The sequence below is a fragment of the Artibeus jamaicensis genome, unplaced genomic scaffold (genome assembly GCF_021234435.1).
Source record: "Artibeus jamaicensis isolate MK-2021 breed Jamaican fruit bat unplaced genomic scaffold, CSHL_Jam_final scaffold_1283, whole genome shotgun sequence".
NCBI lineage: Eukaryota > Metazoa > Chordata > Mammalia > Chiroptera > Phyllostomidae > Artibeus > Artibeus jamaicensis.
Genome location: NW_026522028.1, coordinates 17,984,925 through 18,010,146, shown reverse-complemented (window position 1 = coordinate 18,010,146; position 25,222 = coordinate 17,984,925). Strand labels below are relative to the sequence as shown.

General features: G+C 41.9%; 1 protein-coding gene across 1 annotated transcript in view; it reads right to left on the bottom strand.

The window, feature by feature from the left end:
* The window catches only part of CTPS2 (CTP synthase 2), a 100,924-nt gene extending 81,596 nt beyond the window's left edge, over positions 1 to 19,328 (bottom strand). The window contains exons 1-4 of the mRNA XM_037157461.2: positions 18,997 to 19,328; positions 11,825 to 12,029; positions 9,067 to 9,237; positions 6,815 to 6,915 (exon numbers count right to left, since the gene is read on the bottom strand). Coding sequence (XP_037013356.2) covers positions 6,815 to 6,915; positions 9,067 to 9,237; positions 11,825 to 11,990 — 438 coding nt within the window. The 5' untranslated portion in view covers positions 11,991 to 12,029; positions 18,997 to 19,328. The remainder of the gene's footprint in view (positions 1 to 6,814; positions 6,916 to 9,066; positions 9,238 to 11,824; positions 12,030 to 18,996) is intronic.
* Between the last annotated feature and the right edge of the window lie 5,894 nt (positions 19,329 to 25,222).

Here is a 25,222-nt window from a genome sequence, read left to right as displayed (position 1 = left end):
TTTGACGGCTGCACAAGAACAGACATTTGTAACTATACTAAAGATCATTGAATTGTACCCTTAAAACAAGCAAGATTTATGATATGTAAATGAAATGAAAGAGAAAAGCATTGTACATTTAAAAGGGAGATGAAGCAAAGGGAAGAGAAAATGGAGACTAGAAAGGAAAATAACAAGGGTTGGAGTGTAACACAGTCAGGTAAACAGGAAAGAAAGTAAGCAGAGCCTCAAGAAGAACCAAGAAGCCATGGCTGGTGTAGCTCAGTGGATTGAGCGCGGGCCTGCAAACCAGACAGTCGCGGTTCGATTCCCAGTCAGGGCACATGCCCAGGTTGCAGGCCGGTTCCCTGCAGGCCAGTTCCCAGCAGGGGACACGCAAGAGTCAACCATACATTGATGTTTCTCTCCCTCTCTCCTTCCCTTCCCCTCTAAAGATGAGTAAATAAAATCTTTAAAAAAAAAAAAAAAGAAGAAGAACCAAGAAAGCAAGGGTGAGGAGGGCTTCCAGGATGATCTGACTGCTGTGTTTATAAGATTACTTTGCTTCTTGTGTGGAGATATGGACTAAATTAAGCAAATGACTCATGCTATCATTGATTTACTTGGATTTTACAGACTAGTAAATTCTTATACCCCCTGCCTCACAAATGGGGGATCATTATAAGACTCTCAATCTTTCATTTCATTAAGACTGAAAATGTTGTCCCAGCTGGTGTGGCTCAGTGGATTGAGCGCCAGCCCTCAAACCAAAGGGCTGCTGGTTCGATTCCCAGTCATGGCACATGCCTGGGTTGTGGGCCAGGTCCCCAATAGGGGGCACACGAGAGGCAACTGCACATTGATGTTTCTCTCCCTCTCTTTCTCCCTCCCCTCTTTCTAAAAATAAATAAATAAAATCTTGAAAAAACCTGAAAATGTTAAAAAAATAAAATGCAGGCTTTAAAAAAAGAGAAGGCAAGTCATAAGCAGATAAAAAGATCCAGAATATAAAGGTGCCTGGCTCTGCCTTCTGTGAAATAGTGAGCATTCTCTCTCTTCATGAACCAATGAACAAACACATGCGCACAGACACACACCTGCTAATCTGAACAGTCTCCTTGTAATGGTGGTTCTACTAGAATTAAATCACTACTATTAAAACATGCTACCTTTCTGAAACAAGCAGTACCAAAAGTCCCGACAACTATAATCCTTTGATAAATGTTAACTTAATGTACAGTGTGCTTCCAAAGGTTACTTAAGCATTTTACTTTAGACTGGGATAAAACTCACCTTAACCCATTCATCCTTACCATATTTAAATACTTAAAGACTATCACATGGATTTTTAAGTGAATTCTCTAGCATTTGAGCACCTACTACATGCTCAACACTATGAATGAGATGCTGGAAGAATTTAAGAGAAGGTGCTCCCAAGGAGCTCAGAATTGAACAAAGGAAATAGAACAGAACTAAAGAATAAGAACCAGGAGTAAAACCTAAGTACTAGGTGGTATGATCTGGGTGTTGAGCAGGAAGAGTTCACCATGAGCCCAACCCCAGACTTCACCCTCTTCTCTGGCTTCAGCTACCTGACTGGGTCCAGAATCTACTTCCGGCTCTGACCTCTCTTCCCAGCACCACTGAGTTGTGTAGCCAGCTTGTACTTGACATCTTGGATGGATGGATAATCACCTAAATTTACCACATCCCAAATCGAACTCCTGATCCACCATCTCTGGGCCTCTTTCTGTGCGTACTTCCTCATCTCAGCAAACAGCATCTCCTCCCACTAACTGGTTCAAGCTAGAAGCCTGGAAATCACCCTGAGGTCCCCACTTTTCCCACCCAATACAGTTCATTTCGTCATAACTACAAAAACTCCCAGCACAGTTCTCCACTGCTACCATCCTAGACACTCAAGCCCACACCATCTTTTGCCAGGATTGCTGCAATAATCTAAACCAGACAATGGCAAACCATGGCCTATTGCCTGTCTTTATATATAAGTTTTATTGGCACACAGCTGTGCCGATTCATTTACATGTCACCTATAGATATGTTTGCACTGTAATAACAGAGTTGAGAAGTTGTGACAGAGTCTCCCTCAATAGCAAAGCTAAACAATCTAAATGTATTTACTGTTTGGCCCTTTACAGAAAAAGCTGGTTGCTCTACAATCCTTTTTTGTTTTTAAAGATCTGATTTATTTATTTTCAGAGAGAGGGGAAGGGAGGGAGAAAGAGAGGGAAACATCAAAGTGCAAGAGAAACATCTATCAGTTGCCTCTCGTATACCCCCAACCAGGGACCAAATCAATAAGCCAGGCATGCACCCTGACGGGGAACTGAACAGGCAACATTTGGGTTTGCAGGGCTACACCCAACCCACTGAGCCACGCCAGTCAGGGCGATCCCCAATCTTAATGGCCCACCACTTCCATGTCTCCTGTCCTACAGTGGAACCACTTGTCACACACCAGCAGAGTGACCTTTTAAAAATTCAAAATATGTCTCCCCCTTGCTTTATCCTTCAGTAACCCACTGCTTCACTAAAAACAAAACTAAAACTCCTTTATACTGTCAACAAAAGGTCCTGCGTGATTTGGCTATTGTGCAGGTCTCTAATCTCATCTCATGTCAGCACCTCGCTACTCCCCCACCTCCATCTCTTGCTCTCTGTGCTTCAGCCCCACTGGCCTCTCAGAGGGGCTCGCTCTTCCTTCCTGCCCTGCCCATTCTTCATCCACAGCTAGTGCCCTTTTATCTTTCAGCCCAGGGAGCTGTGTCCCCCTCAGAGAGCCTGACCCTGACCACCTGCCCAAAGCAGTCTTCCTCCCACTGCCCCCTATCACAGCACCCTGTCTGTGCCCTTCCTGATACCTCCGTACAAGATACCATTATTTTATTTGAGTCCTGGTTTCCGGTCTCTCTATCCCATTAGGCTGTAAGCCCCACAGGGGCAGGACCGTGCCTGCCATATCTCCAGCACAAGCCCAATGCCTTACATGCAGCACTCGAGGCTTAGGTTAGTGGTGAGGACAAGACAGAAGTTCTCAAAGTTCAATATAAGCCTTAGGTAACAGAATTCTTGTATCTCTTTCCATAATTACAATGGAATCAAACTAAGAAGTCTCAGGATATCATTGCTATAGATAACAAAACATAATTAAAATTCAAGCTTCCCAGGTATGAAACACACACAAATATATGATAATTCTGTAAAAGAATGACTATTTTATTTTTAATATATTTTATTGATTATGCCATTACAGTTGTTCTATTCCCCCCCTTCATTCCCCTCCACCCTGCACACCCCCTCCCCCACCATTCCCCCCCTTTAGTTTATGACCACGTGTCTCAAGTTCTTTAGATTCTAATTTCCCCTACTATTCTTGCCCTCCCCCCATCTATTTTCTACCTACTGTCTATGCTACTTATTTTCTGTACCTTCTCCCCCCTTCTCCTCCTCCCACTCCCCTGTTGCTAACTCTCCATGTGATCTTCATTTCTATTTTAATTACAAAAATCCAAGAAATATCACATGCAATCAGGAAACTGGAGGGGAGGGGTGTAAATGCTCACTGACTACAATGCAGCAGAATCTAATGGGAAAAAATTGGGAGGGAAGAGAAGAGATCTGCATTAAACTAAACTATAAAGAGACATCTTTGGTTTTTTTATGGAATATACTGGGAGTCCACAGGGAATCCGGAAAGAGAAGCAAAACTCTAAACACTATCTACTTCTGCCCCCACATGGCCTACAGTGGTACTGCATTTTCTCTGCTAGTTTGGAAGGTCCGGAAGGTCCAGTTACTGCTCTGGTTCCCATTATCATAGTAACCAGAAACTTTCAGTATTATTACTACAGTAGTCCTAAGTCAACTATTTCTCTACACCATAGGGAAAAGAACACCCATAACAATATTTGAAAATCTATCCAAAGCTTAAATTGAAGCTGTAGCAAATTTATGACACGTGTAATGTCCGTTTTACTTTTAAGGCGTCTTCTGTTCTCTGAAAGAAAAAGAAAGGAAGGAAGGACAGAATCAAGGAGCCTTTTGGTCCTTTAAGCCAGGCATAGGTTATTTCGGGTTCATTCCTGGACACCCCGTACCAACATGAACAAAGCGTGTCGGCTCCCCTGGCCTGAGAAATCAAGGCCTCACTGCACAAAAGGCTTCTCCACACCCTGAAAACTAAAAATACGCCTTGGTGGTCCTTTGGAAACTTAAATCATGCACAGACAGAAATGTTGGGCACAACTTAAACCTAAAAGGATATCTGACCTACTGTCTAATAAGCAAATATAAACATCAGGGTTGTATAGAGAAGAAACGGTTTTTCTAGGGACCAGTTAGTACAGTTGATCTGTTTCCATGAAATTAAAAACTGAGTCCTGGCTGGTGTGGCTCAGTGGAATCAGCACCAGCCTGCAAACCGAAGTGTCATCAGTTTGATTCCCAGTCAGGGCACATACCTGGGTTGTGTGCCAGGTCCCCAGTTTGGGGTGCACCAGAGACAGCCACACATTGATGTTTCTCTCCCCCTCTTTCTCCCTCCTTCCCCCTCTCTCTAAATGTAAATAAAATCTTGCCTTAAAAATGAAGCAAGTCTAATTATGCAGGTATGTTCAATTTGTAAAACTTCATCAAGCGATACATCTACATGTGCACTTCTCTGTGTTTATGTTACACTGCAATTTTAAAAAATTATAAAGGAATCATTTCCTCTGTCCTCATAAACTTGGAAGGAAGAAATACCAAGGGAGAAATAATTTTGTACAGCATACTTATATATTTATATTGTTTATCAGCCACACTGTTACAGTAGTCCAATACAGTTAATATATGATAATATGGCACATTATGTTAAGTTTATCAGCTCTACTATTAGCAAAATGGATCTTGTACATAGCATATTAGATAACACTAACATTAGCAGTGTTAGCAGATCTCTATCTGCTAACACTGATAATGCTGACAACAGCGACAGCTAACTTATGTCCAGACATTGTCAACTGCTTTATCTTAATTGCATTTAATCATCACAACAGCCCTATTATTATTTATCTTATTATTATTACACTATTACATTATTATTGCATTGTTATAGATGACTACATTGAAGTTTTGAGAAGTCATTTGCCACAAGTCACATAGGTAACTCAATAATAACTAATAATTTTGGAGCACATACTATAGATCTGACACTATTCTAAATACTAAGTATATTGACTAATTTAACCCTCGAAACAGTGAGTTAGGTAGTATAATTATCCTGATTTAGCAGATGAGTTCATTGAGACACAGAGAACTAAAGTAAACTTGTCCAAAGTTGCCCAGCTGGTTAGTGACTCAGCTGAGCTATGAATGCATGCAGTCTGGCTCCAGACTGTAACAACTGACCTATATACCACTCAGGGGTGACGGCAGAACATTGAACTTGAGCACTGTGACTCTAGAAACTATGCTATTCATTATTCTGCTGTCCTACCTGGCAATTAGACCAACTAACATTTCCATGAGGAGTGCCTGGATGTCATTCTCACTCTGAACAATGACAGGAGGGAAGCAGTGAATAAAATGGCAAGTTCAAATACAGGAGCGGCAAAAGTAGGTTTACAGTTGTTCATATGGAAAAGGATATAATAATTAATAAGTAATAATACAAGAATAAACTCTGGTCCTGAATGGTGTGGGTCAGTGGGTTGAGTGCTGGCCTGCAAAGCAAAGGGTTGCCAGTTCAATCCCCAGTCAAGGCACATGCCTGGGTTGTAGCAGGGGGCATGTGAGAAGCAGCCACACACTGATGTTTCTTTCTTTCTCTCTCCTTTCCCCTCTCTCTAAAGATAAATAAATAAAATCTTTTTTTGAAAAAGAATAAACTGTATTTCACACACTCACAACTATAACCCTACTTTTGCCCCATCCTGTATTATGTTTTCTTTAAACAGCTAATACTCACCTCCAAATCACCTCTACCATCAGACTTCTGTTGGGAACCTTACACCTGGCTTCTAGCTAAAAACATTGCATTGATTACAGGAACCTGTGCACTCCACAAAGCCAATCGGCTACAGGTACATGAGGTGTGCATGCGCTCCCCAAGCCAATCGGCTACAGGTGCATGAGGTGTGCATGCACTCCCCAAGCCAATCGGCTACAGGCACATGAGGTGTCCACGAGTACCAGTTACACCCAAGTAATCAATAAGCGGGCCCTTCTTTGTCTCAAGCTAGCCAATAGCAAGCAACCTAATCTCCTTCCTCTCCCTCCCCCCCTATATATATACCCAGTTCGGAAAAATAAAGTTTGCAGCTTGATCAGAATCTTTTGTCTTGCTGCCATTCTTCGCGCCTCTTGTCCCCCCAACTCATTTGTTCTAGGTAGGTGGTCGAGCCCCAGTTGATTGCTCCGCGGGCCGGAGCAGACTTCCCTAACTCTATCTTTCTTTACTGCTAATGCATTTTGCAAATACTCAAATAGCACTCACTAGAATGCATTCTATTGTGTGAAAACAGGAAGGTCTGCAAGCTCCTCAAGGCCAGAAACTGCCCATCCCAGGCTTGGCATATGGGAGGTCCTAACTCTGACTTTATGAGCAGCTGATGTTTCCTAATGCAGGTTGCTGCACACCCACCCCAGGAATACTCACCCTGTTTAATGCCAACCTTGCCCACTGGCTTGTGACCACAAGGGCACGGACCATATATTCTTAGCACAGTGCCTGGCACACAGGAGACCATATTTTCATATTTGTTGAATGAATAAAGATCAGATGCTTAAAAAATCCAGAAGGGTATAAGTTTATAAAGAAAACTTCCATGCTTACCTCAATAACACATATCTGGGGCTCCTCCTTATGACCATCCACAGGCACCATGGCTTGATTCATAACCCATTCCTGGATAGCATCAGTAATGTGAGGGACAACTGTAGAAAGAAGTAATTATTAGCACAAAAGTGTATTTCAAATTCTGTGCAGCAGAGAGAAAGAAGGAGCTCCTACCCTTTGCAACAGCATGGATGGAACTGGAAAGCATTATGCTGAGTGAAATAAAGCCAGGGGTTGAAAGACAAATACCATATAATCTCATATTTAACAGGAAGCTAAACAACAAAACAAACAAGCAAGCAGAAAAAAAAAACAAAGACAGTGAAATAGAGAACAAGGGGACAGTGACCAGAGGGGAGTAGGAAGGGAAGTTAAGGGGGAAAAAGGGGGAGGGATTTGGAGGAACAAATAGGAAGGACACAGGGACGAGAACTAAGGGGGGTGGAAATGGGAGGGAGGTGGGGAGGGCTGGGGCATTGAGCTGGGGTGGGGGGGGGAGGCAGAAAACTGTACTTGAACAACAATTTAAATAAAGAAAAAGAAAAGTGTATTTCATGGTCCTGAAAAGGGTCTTTATATCTATCAGAGTCTTTATATCTCCCAAATAATCTGGCAAGTTAGAAAAACATAAGTTCTAATGCTATCTATCACCTTCCTTCACTGAAATTAACACTGCAGGTGCAGTATAGGTTTAGACATTTAAATGTTATGCCTTTTCCCTTGAAACTAACCAACCCCACCAAACAAGAGGGTATAGATGAGGTCTGTCTGCTGACCAGGGGCCTGCAACTGCTGATAAAGAGGACAAAAAGTGACATCGCTGCAACTGTGTGAGGCCCAGGAGTCCCCTGAGTAGTGACCAGGCCTACAGTTGGGGATCTCAAATGAAGAGACAAAAAAGTGACATCCATGTAGGTGGTCCAGCCACCTAATCTGATGCAGCTGCAAGAAGTGAGAACCTTGGCTTTCGGAAACAGGCAGAGGTGCATCCCTCACCAGCCCCACCTCATCCCTGCAGAGCCCACAAGGCAAGAGGAAGTCATCTTTGCTGCGTGTAGTTTTTGGAAGAACCCACTGGGCATGCCCAGCCCACCCCTTTCTGAGAGGATGAGGCCCATAGGGTTTTGCCTCCTCACCAGCAGGCCAGGGATAAGGGTTCAGGACCCAGGTTTGGGCTCTTGCCCTCTCCTCCATCGTTGGGACATGAGAGTTATGAGGCAGGACCTCTCCCTCCTACAGGTTTTCCCAAAACCTCCACTTGGGGGGAAAACTGTTAGAAAGCACGCTTGTACTGGAGATCTACACCACATCGTCCAGTGTGGGCAAGAACATAGCTCATCTTTTGATCTCCATCTGTCCTTTTCCTGCATCTGTTCCTCAGTTGGCTTCGGCTTGAGAGTGATTTAAAGGGGATACAAAATTATCACCTTTATCCTCCATATAGGAACGTATGAATAAAAAACTTAAGAGGTGCCAGGGGGGGATCTCTTCTAAGACAAAAGAGAACCGTACCATCCAGGGAAAGGGTTGGTGAAAAAAGGTCAGAGCGTGCTGACTCCAGTTCAATCCCCCAGTCCCTCCCCACCGCTGTCTTCTTTCAAAGGAAAGTAATCATCACGCATGCAAAGATACGAGAAAAAAAGAACACATTACATAAAAGACAGACAAAAAGCACACCAAAAATGAAAACAAACAAACAAGAAAACCCTACACCCCATTCAGGTAAAAAAGATGAATACATGGTTCTCGATAGATTTTATAAATAAAAGCTAGAGAGAGAGAGAGAGACGTGGACTAAGGGAAACTATGGCATTAGTAAAAAAGAAAAAGAGACCGATGAACCTGGCTGGTATAGCTCAGTGGATTGAGTGCGGGCCTGTGAACCAGACAATCGCGGTTCGATTCCCAGTCAGGGCACATACCGGGCTTGCAGGCTAGTTCCCTGCAGGACAGTTCCCAGCAGGGGACCCATGAAAGGCAACCATACATTGATGTTTCTCTCCCTCTCTCCTTCCTTTCCCCTCTAAAGATAAATAAATAAAATATTTTTTAAAAAAAAGAGACCGATGAAAATAAATCAGGGACACACAGGATGAACTTGAAATCTTTAAGGGAAATGAAAACAAAAAGAACACAGAGGTGTGAAAAGCACTAGAACTTGTGGGCGGTGCAGGACCCCCTCCCCGTCTCGTCTATCTTGAGCAGGGTGTGAGTGCGGAGTGCTCACTAATGTCTGTGAAGTGCAATACCTTGTACTGTTTTCCCCAGGTAGTCACCCCGCCTCTCCTTATTAATCACATGCTGATATATCTTCCCGGTGGTGATGTTGTTGTCCTTATAAAGATTAATATCCAAGAACCTTTCATAATTTCCAAGGTCTAAATCAACTTCTCCACCATCATTTAAGACAAACACTTCACCTAGAATAAAAAAGAATGTAAAATTTTCAAATTTGCTTCCAGTAGATTATTTCTCAAAGATGGATGCATTGTATTAAAAAGCTGCTAAGAGACTCATTTACAACCTATATTCTATCATTATTTCATGATTTTGATGAGAAAACCTAACAATTCAATTATATCCTTGAAAAGGCATGCAAAAAATTCTGGTATCCTATAATGGTATTGTGTTTAAACGCTTACTGAAATTCTGTCTTCACGAATTGGCTTTCCAAACTCACCATATACCACCATGAGAAAAGGGACTTTCAAACTGCAATTTTAGCCGTGGCTGTCTCAGTGGATTAAGCACTCGCCTGCGAACCAAAGGGTCACCGGTTCAATTTCCAGTCAGGGCACATGCCTGGGTTGTGGGCCAGGTCTCTGATGGGGGGCGTATGAGAAGAAACTACACATTGATGTTTCTCTCCCTCTCTTTCTCGCTCCCTTCCTCTAAGTCTAAAAAATAAATAAATAAAATCTTTTAAAAAAATGGCCAAATCCAGAACACTGAAAACTCCAAATGCTGACAGAGATGTAGAACAGTAGGAACCGTCATTTATTGCTGATGGGAATGCAAAACGGTACAGCCACTTTAGAACACAGTGTGGCAGTTTCTTACAAAATTAAACTTATGCTTACCATTAAAAAATGAAGGAAGTTGGGCGACAGTTTCAAACAAAAAGATAATCTACCATAGACTTGAATAAGTCATTACACAGACAAAATGAAAATCAAATAAATCTACGTTAAGACACTGAGACACCCTTTTTTGTTTTTTGGTCTACTCTCAGGTTAGTAAATTTTAAAAAGAACAGTGTTCAAACCTGGCTGGTGTAGCTCAGTGAATTGAGCATGAGCTGCAAACCAAAGGGTTGCCAGTTCGATTCCCAGTCAGAACCCATGCCTGGGTTGCAGGCCAGGTCCCCAGTGGGGGCCCCATGAGAGGCAACCACACATTGATGTTTTTCTCTCTCTTTCTCCCTCCCTTCCCCCTCTCTAAAAATTAATAAATAAAATCTTTAAAAAAAAGAATAATGTTCAGCAAGGGCATAAAGAATTGGGCCTTCTTCTTATACATTGTTGATGAGGATGTAAATTACTGCAGATGCACAAGCCTTATCAGAAAATTCTGAGACAAGATGAAAAGTTGGAATTTGGAATTTTTTTGATTATAGAAAGGTAATATAGAATGCTTTCCATATATTATAAAATACCCCCAAAGCAACCCATAATTGAACACATTCCAAGTGGAATACAGACTAGAAATAGCCACAGCTTTATAAAGACATTTCAGTTTTCAAAACTTTTCGTAAGAGACTATAAATAGCCACAAACTTAAGAAGAACTTTAAATTTGCAGAACTTTTTGGATTTCAGAGTTGTACATAAGGAATCCTGAACGTAAAAACCTTTGGCAATATGCATTATGTGTCAAAAGCTGGAAAAATATACCTAACCATCAAATAAGAAATTCTGCACCTAGGCATTTCTGTTTAAAAATAAACTGATTAATTCCAAAGATTTCCATTATGGTACTGTTTAATATATCAATACATTGGAAATTATTTCCTATTATTGTTCAGATTTTGTGCAGCTTTTAAGAGTGTAGAGTATAGCCCTGGCTGGTGTGGCTCAGTGGACTGAGCACTGGACTGCAAAGCAGAGCATCACTGGTCTGATTCTCAGTCAGGGCACATGCTTGGGTTGCGGGCCAGGTTCCCCGGTGTGGGGAGCACAAGAGACAACCACACATTGATGTTTCTCTCCCTCTTTCGCCATCCCTTCCCCTCTGTCTAAAAATAAATAAATAAAATCTTTAAAAAAAAGAGTATAGAATATATAAAAATGTCCACAGTATATTAAGTTTTAGAAATTAGATTTAAAATAATATGACTGTAAGATTCAATTCACTTGAAATCAAAAAAGAAGCAAAATTAATCTAGTGTTAGAAGACAGGATAGCAGTTACCCTGGCAGTTTGAAGACAAAGGAAAATTTTGTTTATCGATCTGGGGTCTGGTTGCACACAGTATGTTCATTTCATCAAGCAAAACGCTTGTGATTTATGTACTTTCCTGCATGTATGTAAAATTTTTTTAAAAGAAAGCATGTAAAGGCTAATGCTTTTAAAAAAATAATTACTATATACATTGAAATGTCCACATTAATAATAGGCACTCCAAAAAGTGGAAATTTTTCTTCATACCATACTCTATTGTCAATATAATTGTCAATATATACTATATTGTCTGAATGCTTCTCTTAACAAGGAAGTATTAAGAGAAATCTATTACATTTATGATAAAACAAAACAAAACAATCCATACTGCAAAAGCCATAGTGAAAATAGTTTCCTCACGCAGTTTTCCATAAAGGTGGACTGATTCGGAACAGCATCAGCAATCTGAACAATGTATCAATGACCATGAGAACAGTCACATATTCATAACACATGATCCAGCAACTCTACTTTTGGAACTCTCTCCTAAAGAAATTATCCAACATAAAAGAAAGAAATACAATTTAACCAAGTGCTTTATAAGGGAGGAAATGGTTTCTCTTTCATACCGTGCTCATAAGGTGAAAAAGTGCCCGCATCAATGTTGATATAGGGGTCGATTTTGATGGCCGTAACTCGGAGTCCCCATGATTTTAGAATTGTCCCAATGCTGCTTGCGATGATCCCCTTCCCAATGCTTGAGATGACCCCACCAGTAACCAGGATGTACTTCATTGGCAAAGGAATGGTTGGGTGCCAGCACCCAGATAGAATCTGAAAAGAAACACATTAAGAATCAGGGAAGAGAAATATTTTCTCAAACCAGTAGAGCAGAGAGTGTGTTGTTGTTAAACCAGAGTTTCAAAAGCACACTGCATTTTTCTATCTGAACTAAATATTGATATTTGAAACAAAGTCTTATCTTTTAGATTTTTAATTTTTGTCACTATGCAGGAAGCTGTGGCTATTTTCTGCAAAGTAAGAGGGGCTGGTTCCATTGCCCTGATTTTCCATTTACCCCCAACTTTATCATATGACAAACTTCATTATGAGAAAAAACGTCTCTGGAATTCAGCAACATAGTAAAATTTGTAAGCAATCAGGCGCTACTGTTATACCTGTACAAGCTGTACTTGGGCAAGTTACTAATCCATTCTGTGCTTGTTTCTTCATCTGTGAAATGGAGTAAAAATACCAGTCCCTTAAAACATTATTCAGCACTAAAAAGAAATGAGCTGTCAAGCCATGAAAAGACATGGAGGAAATTTAACACATATTACTAAGTAAAAGAAGCCAATCTGAAAAGGCTACACACTGTGGGATTCCAACTATGTGACACTTCAGAAAAGGCAAAACTATGGAGACAGTAAATAGATCAGTGGTTGCCAGGGGATGGGGGCAGGGAGAGATGAATACATGGAGCACAGAGGATTTTTAGGGCAGGGAAAATATTCTGTATGAGAGTACAGTGGTGCATAGATATCATTATACATTTCTCCAAACCCATAAAATGTACAACATCGAGAGCAAACTCTAATGTAACCATGGACTTTGGATGATAAGACTGTGTCAACATAGGTTCATTGATTGTAATAAATGCATCACCCTGGTTTGGGATACTAATAATGGGGAACACTGTGCTTGCGGGACAGACTGCCTATGGGGACTCAGTACTTTCTGCTCAGTTTTGCTGCAAAGCTAAAATTGCTCTAAAAAGTAAAGTCTATTTTTTTTAGAAAATCAATATTTACATATGCCAACATTTTGAAAAATCTCGTAAGTAGTCCTGAGGTTTCACTGAGTGAAGGTATAGATCAGAGGTCAGCAAACCAGGGCTCACTGGCCACATCTGGCTCTCTTGTCTATTTTTGTATGGTTCCCCAAGCTAAGAATGTTTTTTACATTTTAGATGATTCCGAAAAGATCAAAATAGGATTTCATGACACACTAAAATTGTATGAAACTCAAATTTCAGTGTCCATAAATCAAGTTTTATTAGCACATAGCCACACCCATTCATTTATATATTATGGTATCTCTATTCACTTTCTACAGTGGCATAGCTGGGTAGCGATGATAACAGAGACCTCTGGCCTACAACACCTAAAATATTTACTGTCTGGCCTTTCACAGAAAATGTTTACTGATGCCTGGTATGGCGGTGGTCAAAATCAATCCTTATACTCCTTTGTTCAACATAGCACTGGAAGTTCTAGCCACAGAAATTAGACAAGAAGAAGAAATAAATTGGAAAGGAGAAAGTAAAACTGTCATTATTTGCAGATCACTGGACACTGTACATAGAGAATCCCAAAGATTCCACCCAGAAACTACTTAAACTGATAAATGAATTCAGCAAAGTAGCAGGATACAAAATTAATATCCAGAAATCGGTTGCATTTTTATATGCCAATAATGAATTAACAGAAAGAGAAATTAAGAAAACAATCCCATTTACAATTGCTTCAAAAAGAATAAAGTACCATCCTGGCTGGTGTGGCTCAGTGGATTTAGTGTTGGCCTGCGAAGCAAAAGGTTGCTAGTTTGATTCCCAGTCAGGCCACATGCCTGGGTTGCAGGCCAGGTCCCCAGTAGGGGTCCTGTGAGAGGCAACCACACATTGATGTTTCTCTCCTCTGTTTGTCCTTCCCTTCCCCTCTCTCTAAAAATAAATGAACAAAATCTTTTTTAAAAAAGAATAAAATACCTAGGAATAAACCTAACCAAGGATGTAAAAGACCCATTCTCAGAAAATTATTAGACACTGAATAAATTGAAGAAGATACAAATATGTAGAAGCACATACCATGTTCATGAATAGGAAGAATTAGCATAATTAAAATGTCCATACTACCCATACCAATCCATAGAGTCAACGTAATTCCTATCAAGATTCCAGTGACATATTTCCCAGAACTAGAACAAATATTTCAAAAATGTATATGGAATCACAAAAGGCCCTGCATAGCAACAGCAATCCTGAGAAAGAAGAAAAAAGTTGGAAGAACCACACTACCTAATATCAAACTATAGTATAAGGCCATAGTAATCAAAACAGCATGGTACTGGCATAAAAACAGACACATAGATCAATGGAACAGAATAGAAAGCCCAGAAGTAAACCCACACCTTTATAATCAATTAATATTCAACAGAGGAAGCAACCACATTCACTGGGCTAGAGATAGTTTATTCAATAAATGGCGTTGGGAAAATTGGACAGATGTGTGCAGAAAAATGTAACTAGACCACCGTCTGATACCACACACAAGAACAAATTCAGAATGGGTCAGAGATTTAAACATTAGACCCCAAACCATAAAACTCCTAGAAGAAAATATAGGCAGCAAAATCTCAGACATTGATCGTAGCAATTTTTTTATCAGATATATCTCTCTAGGCAAGGGAAACAAAAGAAAAAAATAAATAAATGAGAGTATGTTAAAATCAACTCCTACATTAACAGATAGTAAGAACTTTAAAAGGTTAGCTATTAACATCACTATTTTTTGTATTAACATCATTAAAAAAATTTTTTCATACAGGTTTCAGGTACACAACACTTAACATCACTATTAATAATAATAAATGTATCCTCCTTAACTAAGCATGCTGAACACTGAATCTTTTACATTACCTATCAGTTTTACCCTGCAGAAATATCCAAACAGGAAAAAAATATTATGGCATAAAAATTTTTATTTGAATTTTCTGTGGCTGTTTAATTTAAACTCTTTTGTTTAAGAGGTAGAGAGGGAGCCCAATAGCTACTTGGGTTTCTTTACTTTGAGTACCACTTTGAGTTCCCTTGAACCTGTGCCTTCGCCCTTGCCATTTCACCAGCCACATGAAAGTCTTAACAGCATGATTTTCGTAGTCATGGATGACAGGTAAACGGGCAACTGAGTAATACCACTAACACAAAATTACAACTGCAAAAAAAGAGAGAGAGAGAGAGAGAGAGTAAAAGCTATTATCTATAAACCCCACTTTCTAATGTAATTCACAAAATTTGTAAGTACATGGAAATTAAGTACAAATGCAATCAGGTAGGGACATTTTCAATTGCCTGTTTATCTTATTTGTCTGTGCTCTTCAAAGGAAAGCCCATCCTGATTTTGTGGTTTCCTCTGCTTACCACTCAAAGCAAACTATTGCAGCTTAAAGGTGTTACATTATGTCACTTCTGAGCTGTGAGCTTAATTTGAACTAGTTGACCATGGCCAGGGCAAATAAACTGAAGCCATCCACAGTATACATGTCCCATCCCAAATGGCTTCCCTGAGTCCTTCAGGCCTGCCTATCAATACACAATACAATTGATCTCCTTCAGTGCCACCTTGTCATCTACTCACCAAGCTCAATTTAGCTTAAAAGATCCTCAATCCAAACCCAGAACACAGATCCAAAATGTTTGTGAATGTTCATCTCTTCCCAGTCCTTCTGGCCCAGGTAGTTACTATAGTGGTCATTTTTTCCACAGCCTTCCCTTACCCATCCCACTGGTGATTTCTTCTTTTGTGATAAGCGTCCCTCCTCTGTAGTCAGAGAGCCTGGATTCAAATGCTGACTCTGTCATTTACTGCTATGACCCTGGTCAACTTCTTCAACTTTTCTAAACCTTGATTTCTCTACATATGTAGTACACGGAGATCATAATAGTACCTGCCTTGTAGAGGTATGTGGGCATTCTCAAGTGAATGCCCAAGTTAGCCATTATACCATTTTCCAGAGCCATCTCCTCACTGATTCAATCAGCTTACAAATGTTTACTGAATGTCAGTTATACTGAATGTCTTTATACATGCTTGACATGTTCCCAGGTTTCGGGATATGGGGGTGAACAAAAAGTCAAGGTCAAAAAGCCAAGGTCCCTGTCTTCTTGGACTTCACTTTTCCTGTGCAATTAAGAGGCAAATAAGTGGTGCGGTAATTGTACCCTATTAGAGCACTGTCACACTATTAAGATAATTTCCCACTTGTAAAAGTTAGCAAAACAAAAAAATACCCCCCAAATGCCATAGAAAACTGGACCGTATTCATGGGAAGTCACATTATGTGGTTGTCAAAAAGTCTACGAATTTCTAAATAAATAAAAAAGACCCCAACTGTTGTAGCTCAGTGGATTGAGCATGGGCTGTGAACCAGAGGGTTGCCAGTTCAGTTGCCAGTACGGGCACATGCCTGGGCTGTGGGCCAGGTCTCCAGTATGGGGTGCGAGAGAGGCAACCACACAATGATAGTTTCCTCCTCCTCTTTCTACTTCTCCTCCCCTCTCTGTAAAAATAAAATGTTAAGAAAAAAGAAAAAGTCTAAGAATTTTTCATGTAAGATATGCTATGTTAACCCTGGCAGGGTAGCTCAGTTGGCCAGATGCACCAAGAATGTGGGTTTGATCCCCTGTGGGGGCGCATATAAGAATCAACCAATGATGCATAAATAAGTGGAACAACAAATCGATGTTTCTCTCTCTCTCAAGTCAGTTTTTAAAAGATATGCTTATGTTAAAACAAAAGAGTGGGATATAGGCCTGGCCAGGTAGCTCAATTACTTAGAGCATCTTCCCAATTCACCAAGATTGCAGGTTCAGTTTCGAGCCAGGGCACGTACAAGAAGCAACAATGAAGGCAGAAAGTAGTGGAACAACAAATCAACATTTCTCTCTTGCTACAATGAATAAATAAAATTACATTTAAACAAGGGTGTGATTTGAAATTGAACATAACATTATCTCACTTATTGTTTTTTTTTAATTAAGACCGGTCAGGCCCTGGCTGGTGTGGCTTAGTGGATGCCACACCATGTTCACAATGCTGGCTTATGAACCAGAGGGTCGCCGATTTGATGCCCAGTCAGGGCACATGCCTGAGTTGTGAGCCTGGTCTCCAGTAGTAGGCGCACGAGATGGAACCACACATTGATGTTTCTGTCCCTCTCTTTCTCCCTTCTTCCCCTCTAAAAATAAGTAAATAAAATATCTTTTTTTAAAAAAAGACTGGTCAAGGGGAGAGGGGAGGGAATTTCGGGGGGAAAGGGGGAAAGATTTACAGGAACTAGTGTAAAGGACACATGGACAACAACTAAGGGGGTGGAAATAGGAGGGAGGTGGGGAGCACGGCGGGGGGGTGGGCTGGGATGGGAGTAAAAGACAGAAAACTGTACTTGAACAATAATTACATGAAAAAAAAAAAGACTGGTCAAAAGCACACCAGAATGTTAAATTTTAATATATTTAGGTGGTTGGGGTGTAGGCAATTACAAATTTTCTATATTTTCAAAAGCACAAAATACCTCTTTAAAGCACATTAGCTATTTTACAAAGTCCTTCTGGAAAATGTCACTAAATACCAAAGGGACATCAAGTCTTTTTTACCTCTGGTAAAAAAACAAGTTAGTTTGCAGTAAAGTTTTAAAACGGCAGGAAAAAGCAGTCTCTTCTGGCTACTTCCATGAATCCAGGTGATTTTTTTTCCCGTGTGAAGACAACTTTTCATTTACTCTCACTTGCAGTGAGCAGAACCAATTGTCTGTAAAATGAAGAGTGTGCAGGGCTGCCCTGCTTGCTGTCCAACAAAAACAATACACAAGCTACCTCTACGGTCTTGACTTCTCTAGTAGCCATATTTAAAAAGAAACAGATGAAGTGAATTTTAAAAATTTTATTTAACCCAATGTATTTTAAATATTTGCATTTTAACACATAATCACTACAAAAATTTCTTAGTGAAATAGCTTACATCGTCTTTTTTTTTTTTCCCACTGTCTTCCCAAATTAGGTGTGTTTACTCACAGCACATCTCAGCTGAGAATCTCCACATTTCCAGAGCCTCATGTGGCAAGTGACTGCCACACTGGACAGTGCAGGCCCAAAGCAACTGAAAACATAGGAAGCACCGAGAGAGATACCTTGTCGAGGACGACCATGTAAAACGTGATATTAGAAACAAGAGTACTTACTGAATGATCCAATGTTATGAAGTTCTGGAATAGGCAAAACTAAGCTATGATAGAAATGAAGCGAGTTGTGGGGTGGGGGGGCGTGTGGATTATCTGGAAGGGACACGAGGGAACTTTCTGGAGTAATGGAAATGGTTCATGTGTGGGTCGGGGCAGCGGTTCCATGGGTTAAAATTTGTCAGGCCCCGATCTGCACATATAAAAGGGGGGCATTTTATAGCATGTAAATTATACATCAAATTTGTAAAAATTGTTGCAAAAAGGAAGCTGTTTTGCAGCAGCAGCATACTCAGGCACAGTGTACCCCAAGGAGCTGATGATCTGGGGAAAACGCGAGGGTAGTTGTTTAAGGAGTGCACGGCCCAAGGAGGGGACAGAAAGGGCACTTCACTCCGCGCGGGGCTTCACTTCCGCCAACGCCATCTCGGGGCTCTCGGGGCTCCCGAGGCCCGGGAGAAACGGGGCGGGAAGAAGCGCACCCCGGAGACACGGCACTACCCACCCCAGATCGCGGCCGCCGCCCTGCGGGATCCGACCACACTGGGCACCCTCACAGCGGCCCCAGTCCCGCAACCCCTTGGGTCTGCGTGCTCTTGGTGCGGGGATGCGCCTGGTCGCCAGCCCCTCTTGGACTGGGCGCCAGCGCCATCGAGGAGAGGACAAAGGCTCCCGGCCTAAGGCGCGCTCCGGGGGTGGCGGCGCGGGTGGGGAGGCTCTGGGGACGCGGGGTGGTCGGGACTCGGAGGCCCGGGGGTTCCGGTGCAGGGCCGGGCGGAGGATTTACCTGCTCTGTGGTGGTGGCGCCGGGAGGGTGGCTGGTGGGTATGACGGGCTCCGCCCCGTGGCCGGCCAGCGCTCACCTGTCCGGCTGGGTAGGGGGCCGCCGCTAGGGGTGTCCCAGAGTTTCCCCCGGGTCCTTCCCACCGCCGTTGCAGGCCTCGGGGTGCACGGCGTCCCCTTCGCCCACCTTTCCCTCTCCTGCTGCCTCCTGTCCCGCTGACTCACGGTAGGGAGCTTGGGGTTTGCACCCAGGTTTGTGCAATGCAACAAAACCAGCCCCTAAAAAGTGACTCCTCGGGCACAGACAGCTCGCTTCCCGTCACTCTCCGCCCCAGAGGCACTTGGCCCCGGGCCTCGCTCGGCCGCAGGACTGCTCCTCCCCTCCTCGGCTCATTTAGCAAAAGCCTTCGGAGACCCAGGTGAACACCACATCCCCACCGAGCCTAGGCCACTCCGCGCGCCGAGCCCCTGGTGTGGGTCCTCCCGTCTTGTTCAAACGTTTTGTGTGTCCCCTTGCACTCCAGGAACTGCAGAAGGGAAGCGCTGAGGAGAGGACCAAAATAAAACAGGGGTCTTGCCTTCGAGGAACTCACAGTCTGGAGGGAAGGCTACACATCTATTGGAATCAGTAAGGTTCCTAGAACAATACCCGAGTAGAAAAGAAAATGTGTGTGTGGGGGGGGGGGGTGAGGACAATTAGGACTTCATGAGTGAGTATTTTTGTAGGATGGTTGGTCCTGAGAAACGACTCGGCAGGTTGTCAAAGCAAAGGGAAGAACACACAGAAAGGACTGAAGGAGAAATAGTCTAACTATGGACAATGGAAGGGTTTGTACTGAAATGCGAGGGTTAGGCAAGGGGTTAAAATCTTCAACAACCAGTGTAAGTCATTCCAGTGCCAAGTCAGGCAAATGTCATGGAATACCTAGTGGAGTTTAGAAACCATAATTGTGCAATGATATCTAAATATAATTTTACGGGATATCTACTGGTGACTATGTAAGTAGAGATACTTATGACAAAACCAGTGTTTGAGTGGAGTAGAAAGACAAGACAGTGAGAAAGTTGAGGGCCCTGAAAGAATGTGGTTGCCGTAATCCACCAGGCCTCTAGTTCACAGAGGAAACAAATGGAGAGCAGCAGGGAGCTGGTAGACTGGGAGAAAGAAGAGAAGGACCAATGACAAGAGTCCATGTGAATGAGGGAACTGGTGAGTTGTCACTGCAGTGGGATGCTGGTGTTGAAGTTGGCAAAGGGGAAGCACTTCAGATGACGCTGCAGGGGTGTCCAATCCACGGCTTGTAAGCCACATGCGGCCCAGAATGGCTATGAATGCGGCCCAACACAAAAATCATAAATTTACTTAAAACGTTATGAGATTTTTTGTGTGATGATGTGTCACAATGTATTTAATGTGTGGCCCGAAGCAACTCTTCTTCTTCCAGTGTGGCCCGGAGATGCCAAAAGGTTGGACATCCCTGGTTTAGGGTCCGATGGCTGATACAGAGCCAAGTGAGATGGAATTGCTGGCATTGGGCCCAGCGGCCACACGGCCACTGCAAGGGACATCAACACTTGGAGGACTCAGTTGAGGCCAGGAAACCATGTCTTCAGCAAATGTCAAGGAGTGACTCTAAAGCTAACAGAGGACAGCAACAAGGCAGGGTAGGGGGTTGTAGGAAAAGTTAAGTGAGTTTCAAAACAAAACGGAGCTTCTCTCCGCTAAGGATGACAGAGCAGTGTTGCGGAAGTAGCAGTAAGGATTTGGGGTTAGCGATGTCAATTTCTGGGAAAATAGGCAGGGCCACCACTCAGCCTGAAACCGAGGGGAGACCCAAGTCCCCACAAAGACCAGCAAAAATAAATAAATGGATAGATAGATAAACTTTAAAGGAGAAAATCCCTTACCCTTATAAAAAGGCTAGAGGCATAGAGTTCGCTATGAAACAAGTCTTCCAGAGGACCCAGTAGAAAGGATGCTTGTGAAATGGCTTGAAGCAATGATGATAGTTAATACCTGCCGTGTATATCAGGTTTCCTTCCACATTTCAGTACTTCATTTCCTTTTTACAAACAGGACAGTTATTACCATCCCCATTTCATAACAGAGAACCTGAGGCTTAGAGATGTAAAGTGCCCTGACCAAAGGTACGTTAGTTCATTTAAGTAGCAAAACCAGGACATTGTGGGGATAAAAATAATTTTTCCCCGCGGGCCTGCGAACCAGGCATTCACAGTTCGATTCCCAGTCAGGGCACATGCCTGGGTTGCAGGCCGGTTCCCTGCAGGCCAGTTCCCAGCAGGGGACGCACAAAAGGCAACCATACATTGACGTTTCTCTTCCTCTCTCCTTTCCTTCCCCTCTAAAGATAAATAAATAAAATCTTTAAAAAAATAATAATTTTTCCTCCTATGCTTTTAAGTTCCTTTGGCTGGACTAATCAAATTAGCATGGGATAGATTCACAGGAGAAAATGACCAAATTTATTACCGATGTGCACGAGGAGGTTCCATAAGACTATGAAATCTGAGGACAAATCTGGCCCGAAGGGCAGGGGTGTTTGGGGGACTTCAAAGACCAGGAAGGCAATTCATGTGGAGATGGAAAAGCAAATGTTTGGTAAATAAATGTTTGCTGGGTCATCTTTAACAATGTGCCCGCAGAGAGAACTTTGATCTGACAGGGTTTTGCTAGGTTCCTCCCTAACACTCTAGTTTATATTAAACTAGCCATCTGAAGATATCTCCCTTCCTGGGGCAGGTCCTCTATCTGAATTCTTTTAGACAGTTAAGGGGAAGGTCAAAGGTTCTTCCTAAGTCTAAGTTTCTGGAAAATAATCAGCTTAAAATAGTCGATACCCCAAAAGGCACATTTTTGAATGTGGCAAACTCTGCTTTCCCTTGACATCGAGGCAAGACATCTATCTGTTCCCAAAGCCAGAATATTTTTTTAAAGATTTTATTTATTTTTAGAGAGAAGGGATGGGAAGGAGAAAGAGTGGGAGAGAAACATCAGTGTGTGGTTGTCTCTCAGTGTCCCTTAATGGGGACCTGGCCTGCAATTCAGGCATGTACCCTGAGTGGGAATCAAACCAGCAACCCCTTGCTTCATAGGCCCATGCTCAATCCACTGAGCTATGTCAGCCAGGGCCCAAAGCCAGAATCTTTACTGCGTGATATAAGACCTCATCTTTTTCATACCCGATTAATCTATGACATTAATGGAGAAAAGATATTTTGCAAATACACAGGGGTTCTTATAGCTTTTGTATTATTGATCCGAAGTGGAAATAAAATAAGCAGAAAAACAAATTTGACAACACAACTGAAATGGACTGATTTGTGTAGGATAAGGTTGTGTCTTAATCAGCAAATGTTTATTCATGGCCTACTATCAGCATAGTGTTAAGGATAAAAAAGAGATGGAGAAAGAGTCTACCTTTAAGTTAATTTGTGTCTTTTTTCATCCTTTATTTTGAAGAAGTCTACCTTTCAGAATAATTTTTTAATTTTTTCAAATTTAAATTATTTTATTGTCGTTCAGTTACAGTCGTCTGGATTTTCTCCCCACCCCTCCCCCACAAACCCACCTCCCTTCCTTGCTTCCACCCTCCCCCTTGGTTTTGTCCGTGTGTCCTTTATAGTAGTTCCTTTCAGAACAATTTAAAAACTGTTTCCTGGGGAATAATACATTATTCACCACTGTTGTGGGTGCTTTTGGAGATAAAGCAAAAGTAAGGCTGAACGGGCTGGGCCTCACCTCTGCTTTGGGCAGTGTCGGTACTATATTCTTGTTGGAGACGAAGAAACTTGAAGACTAAGAAGTCAGAGGTGTTTACCTGTTAGATGGTGGAGTTAGAGCCCTCCCCCCCCCCCCCCCCCCCCCCCACCTAAGCTTCTGACGGAAATGCCAGGCTCATTCCAATCACACTTGAAGCAAATATCCTTTTTCTGGAAAGTGTTGACCTCTTGCAGCTTCTCGCTGACTTAAAAAATCCTAGGAAGGCATTTGTCCTCAGATGTCTCCCAACTTTCAAAGATGAATCGATACCCAGAGTCCGGAAACAGGTTGGAATGTCATTGATGCCACTGGATTATGCGCTTAAAAAGGGTTAAAATGACAAATTTTATGTTTCTTTAATTTGATTTTTGTGTGTATTATATCTCAATAAAGCTTTTTGAAAAAAAAAAAAAAACAAAAACAAAGCCAAGTGGGTTGGACTTGTTAAACTCAAGTCCCAGACCTGAATTGTAAATATACTTCTGGCTGGAAAGCCAGAGAGCAGGAACATCAGAATTATAATCCATTCCCCATATATTCACTGGAATTAGGCTACTCTACTCAAAATGTTGGAAGGGCCCTGACTGGTGCGGCTCAGTGGATTGAGCACCAGTTTGCAAATCAAAGAGTTATCAGTACGATTCCCACTCAGGGCACATACCTGGGTTGTGGGTCGGGTCTCCAGTAGGAGACCAGTGAGAGACAACCACATACTGATGCTTCTCTCCCTCTCTTTCTCCCTCCCTTCTCTTCTGTCTAAAAATAAATAAATAAATAAATAATTTTTTAAGTTGGAAGGAGGAGGAATAATCGGTGTCCTTTGCCAACAGATTGCTTGAATCTGTGCTTGAGAAAAACATTCACGAACTCCCTCTCCAAAGTGGCAGTAGTTCACTTGGGCAGTTTTTTTTTTCGTTTGTTTACATGTTATTATGGAAAAAGTCAAATATGTAGAAAAGCAGACATAATAGTATAACCACACAGCTTCAACAGTTATCAATTCATGGCCAGGTTTGTTTCATCTACCCATTTTTCCCCATCCTGTATTAATGTGAAGCAATTGCCATCCATTCCATCATTTCATTGGTAAATACCTCAGTATGACTAAAAGATAAGAATGCTTTTACACACACACACACACACACACACACACACACGCACCCCGTTATCACAATTTAAAATTTAACAATGGCTATGTGCATCAACAGAAGAGCGGATAAACAAAATAAAGTATTACATACAATGGAATGTTATTCAGCCTTTTTCTTTTTTTAAATTGTTTTATTGTTCAAGTACAGTTGTCTGCATTTACCCCCCACCACTCCCCGCCAATCCAGGCCATCCCTACCTCCCTCCCCTGATTCCATGCCCCCCTTTGTTTTGTCCATGTGTCCTTTGTAGTTGTTCCTGCAAATCGTTCCCCTCTTCCCCTGTTATCCCCTCCCACCTCCCCTCTGGTTACTATCAGATTGTTCTTAATGTCAGCGTCTCTGGTTATATTCTGCTTGCTTATTTGTTTTGTTGTTTAGTTTTCTGTTAAAGTTGAGATCATATGGTATTTGTCTTTCACTGCCTGGCCTATTTCACTTAGCATAATGCTCTTCAGTTCCATGCAAGCTTATTCAGCCTTTTTAAAGGTAGCCTTTCTTAAGGCAGAATTTTAAAGAAATTCTGACACATTCTACAACATGAGTGAACCTCGAGGACGTTTGGTAAGTGAACTAAGAAAGACAAATACGGTACAATTCCATTAAATGAGGTTGCTGAAGTAATCAAACTCATACAGAAAGTAGCTGGATTGCCAAGGGCTGGGGGGAAGGGAGAATGAGTTGTTTAATGGGCACAGAATTTCAGTTTTGCAACATGAAGAGGGAGACTGGTTGCATAACAAACTAAGTGTACTTGACACTACTGAACTGTACACTTACAAATGGTTAAGATGGTAGAGTTTGTGTATCCTACCACGCTGAAAAAAAATTTTTTTAATTTAACAATTCCCTAATTTCATGATCTTTCCAGTGCTCGAATTTCCAATCCTTATGAAATCATACATTTTTCCCAATGTTTGTTTGACTTAGGACCCAAATAAAATTCACAAATGGCCATGCCTTATGTCTCTTAAATTGTTTTTAATCTATAAGGTTCCCCTTCTCCCCTTCCTTGCAATTTATTTGAATAAACAATGTCATTTGCCCTGTGGTTTCTCACAGCCTAGATTGTGCTGCCTGTATCCCGTGTTCCTCCTTTAACACTTTCCCTCCATCCTCCGCATTCCCTGCAAATTGGTAGTTGGACCTAGATGGCCCGGGCTAGTTTTGATTGCGTTTGAGGAGGAGGCTAAAGATCCAACCGCATGTGCCTGCCCAGCTGAAAAAGCGAAGCTAAGTCACCAGCGAAGCTGCTTAGAGCGAGAAAGATACCCGTTACACGCCTACGTCAATCACTACAA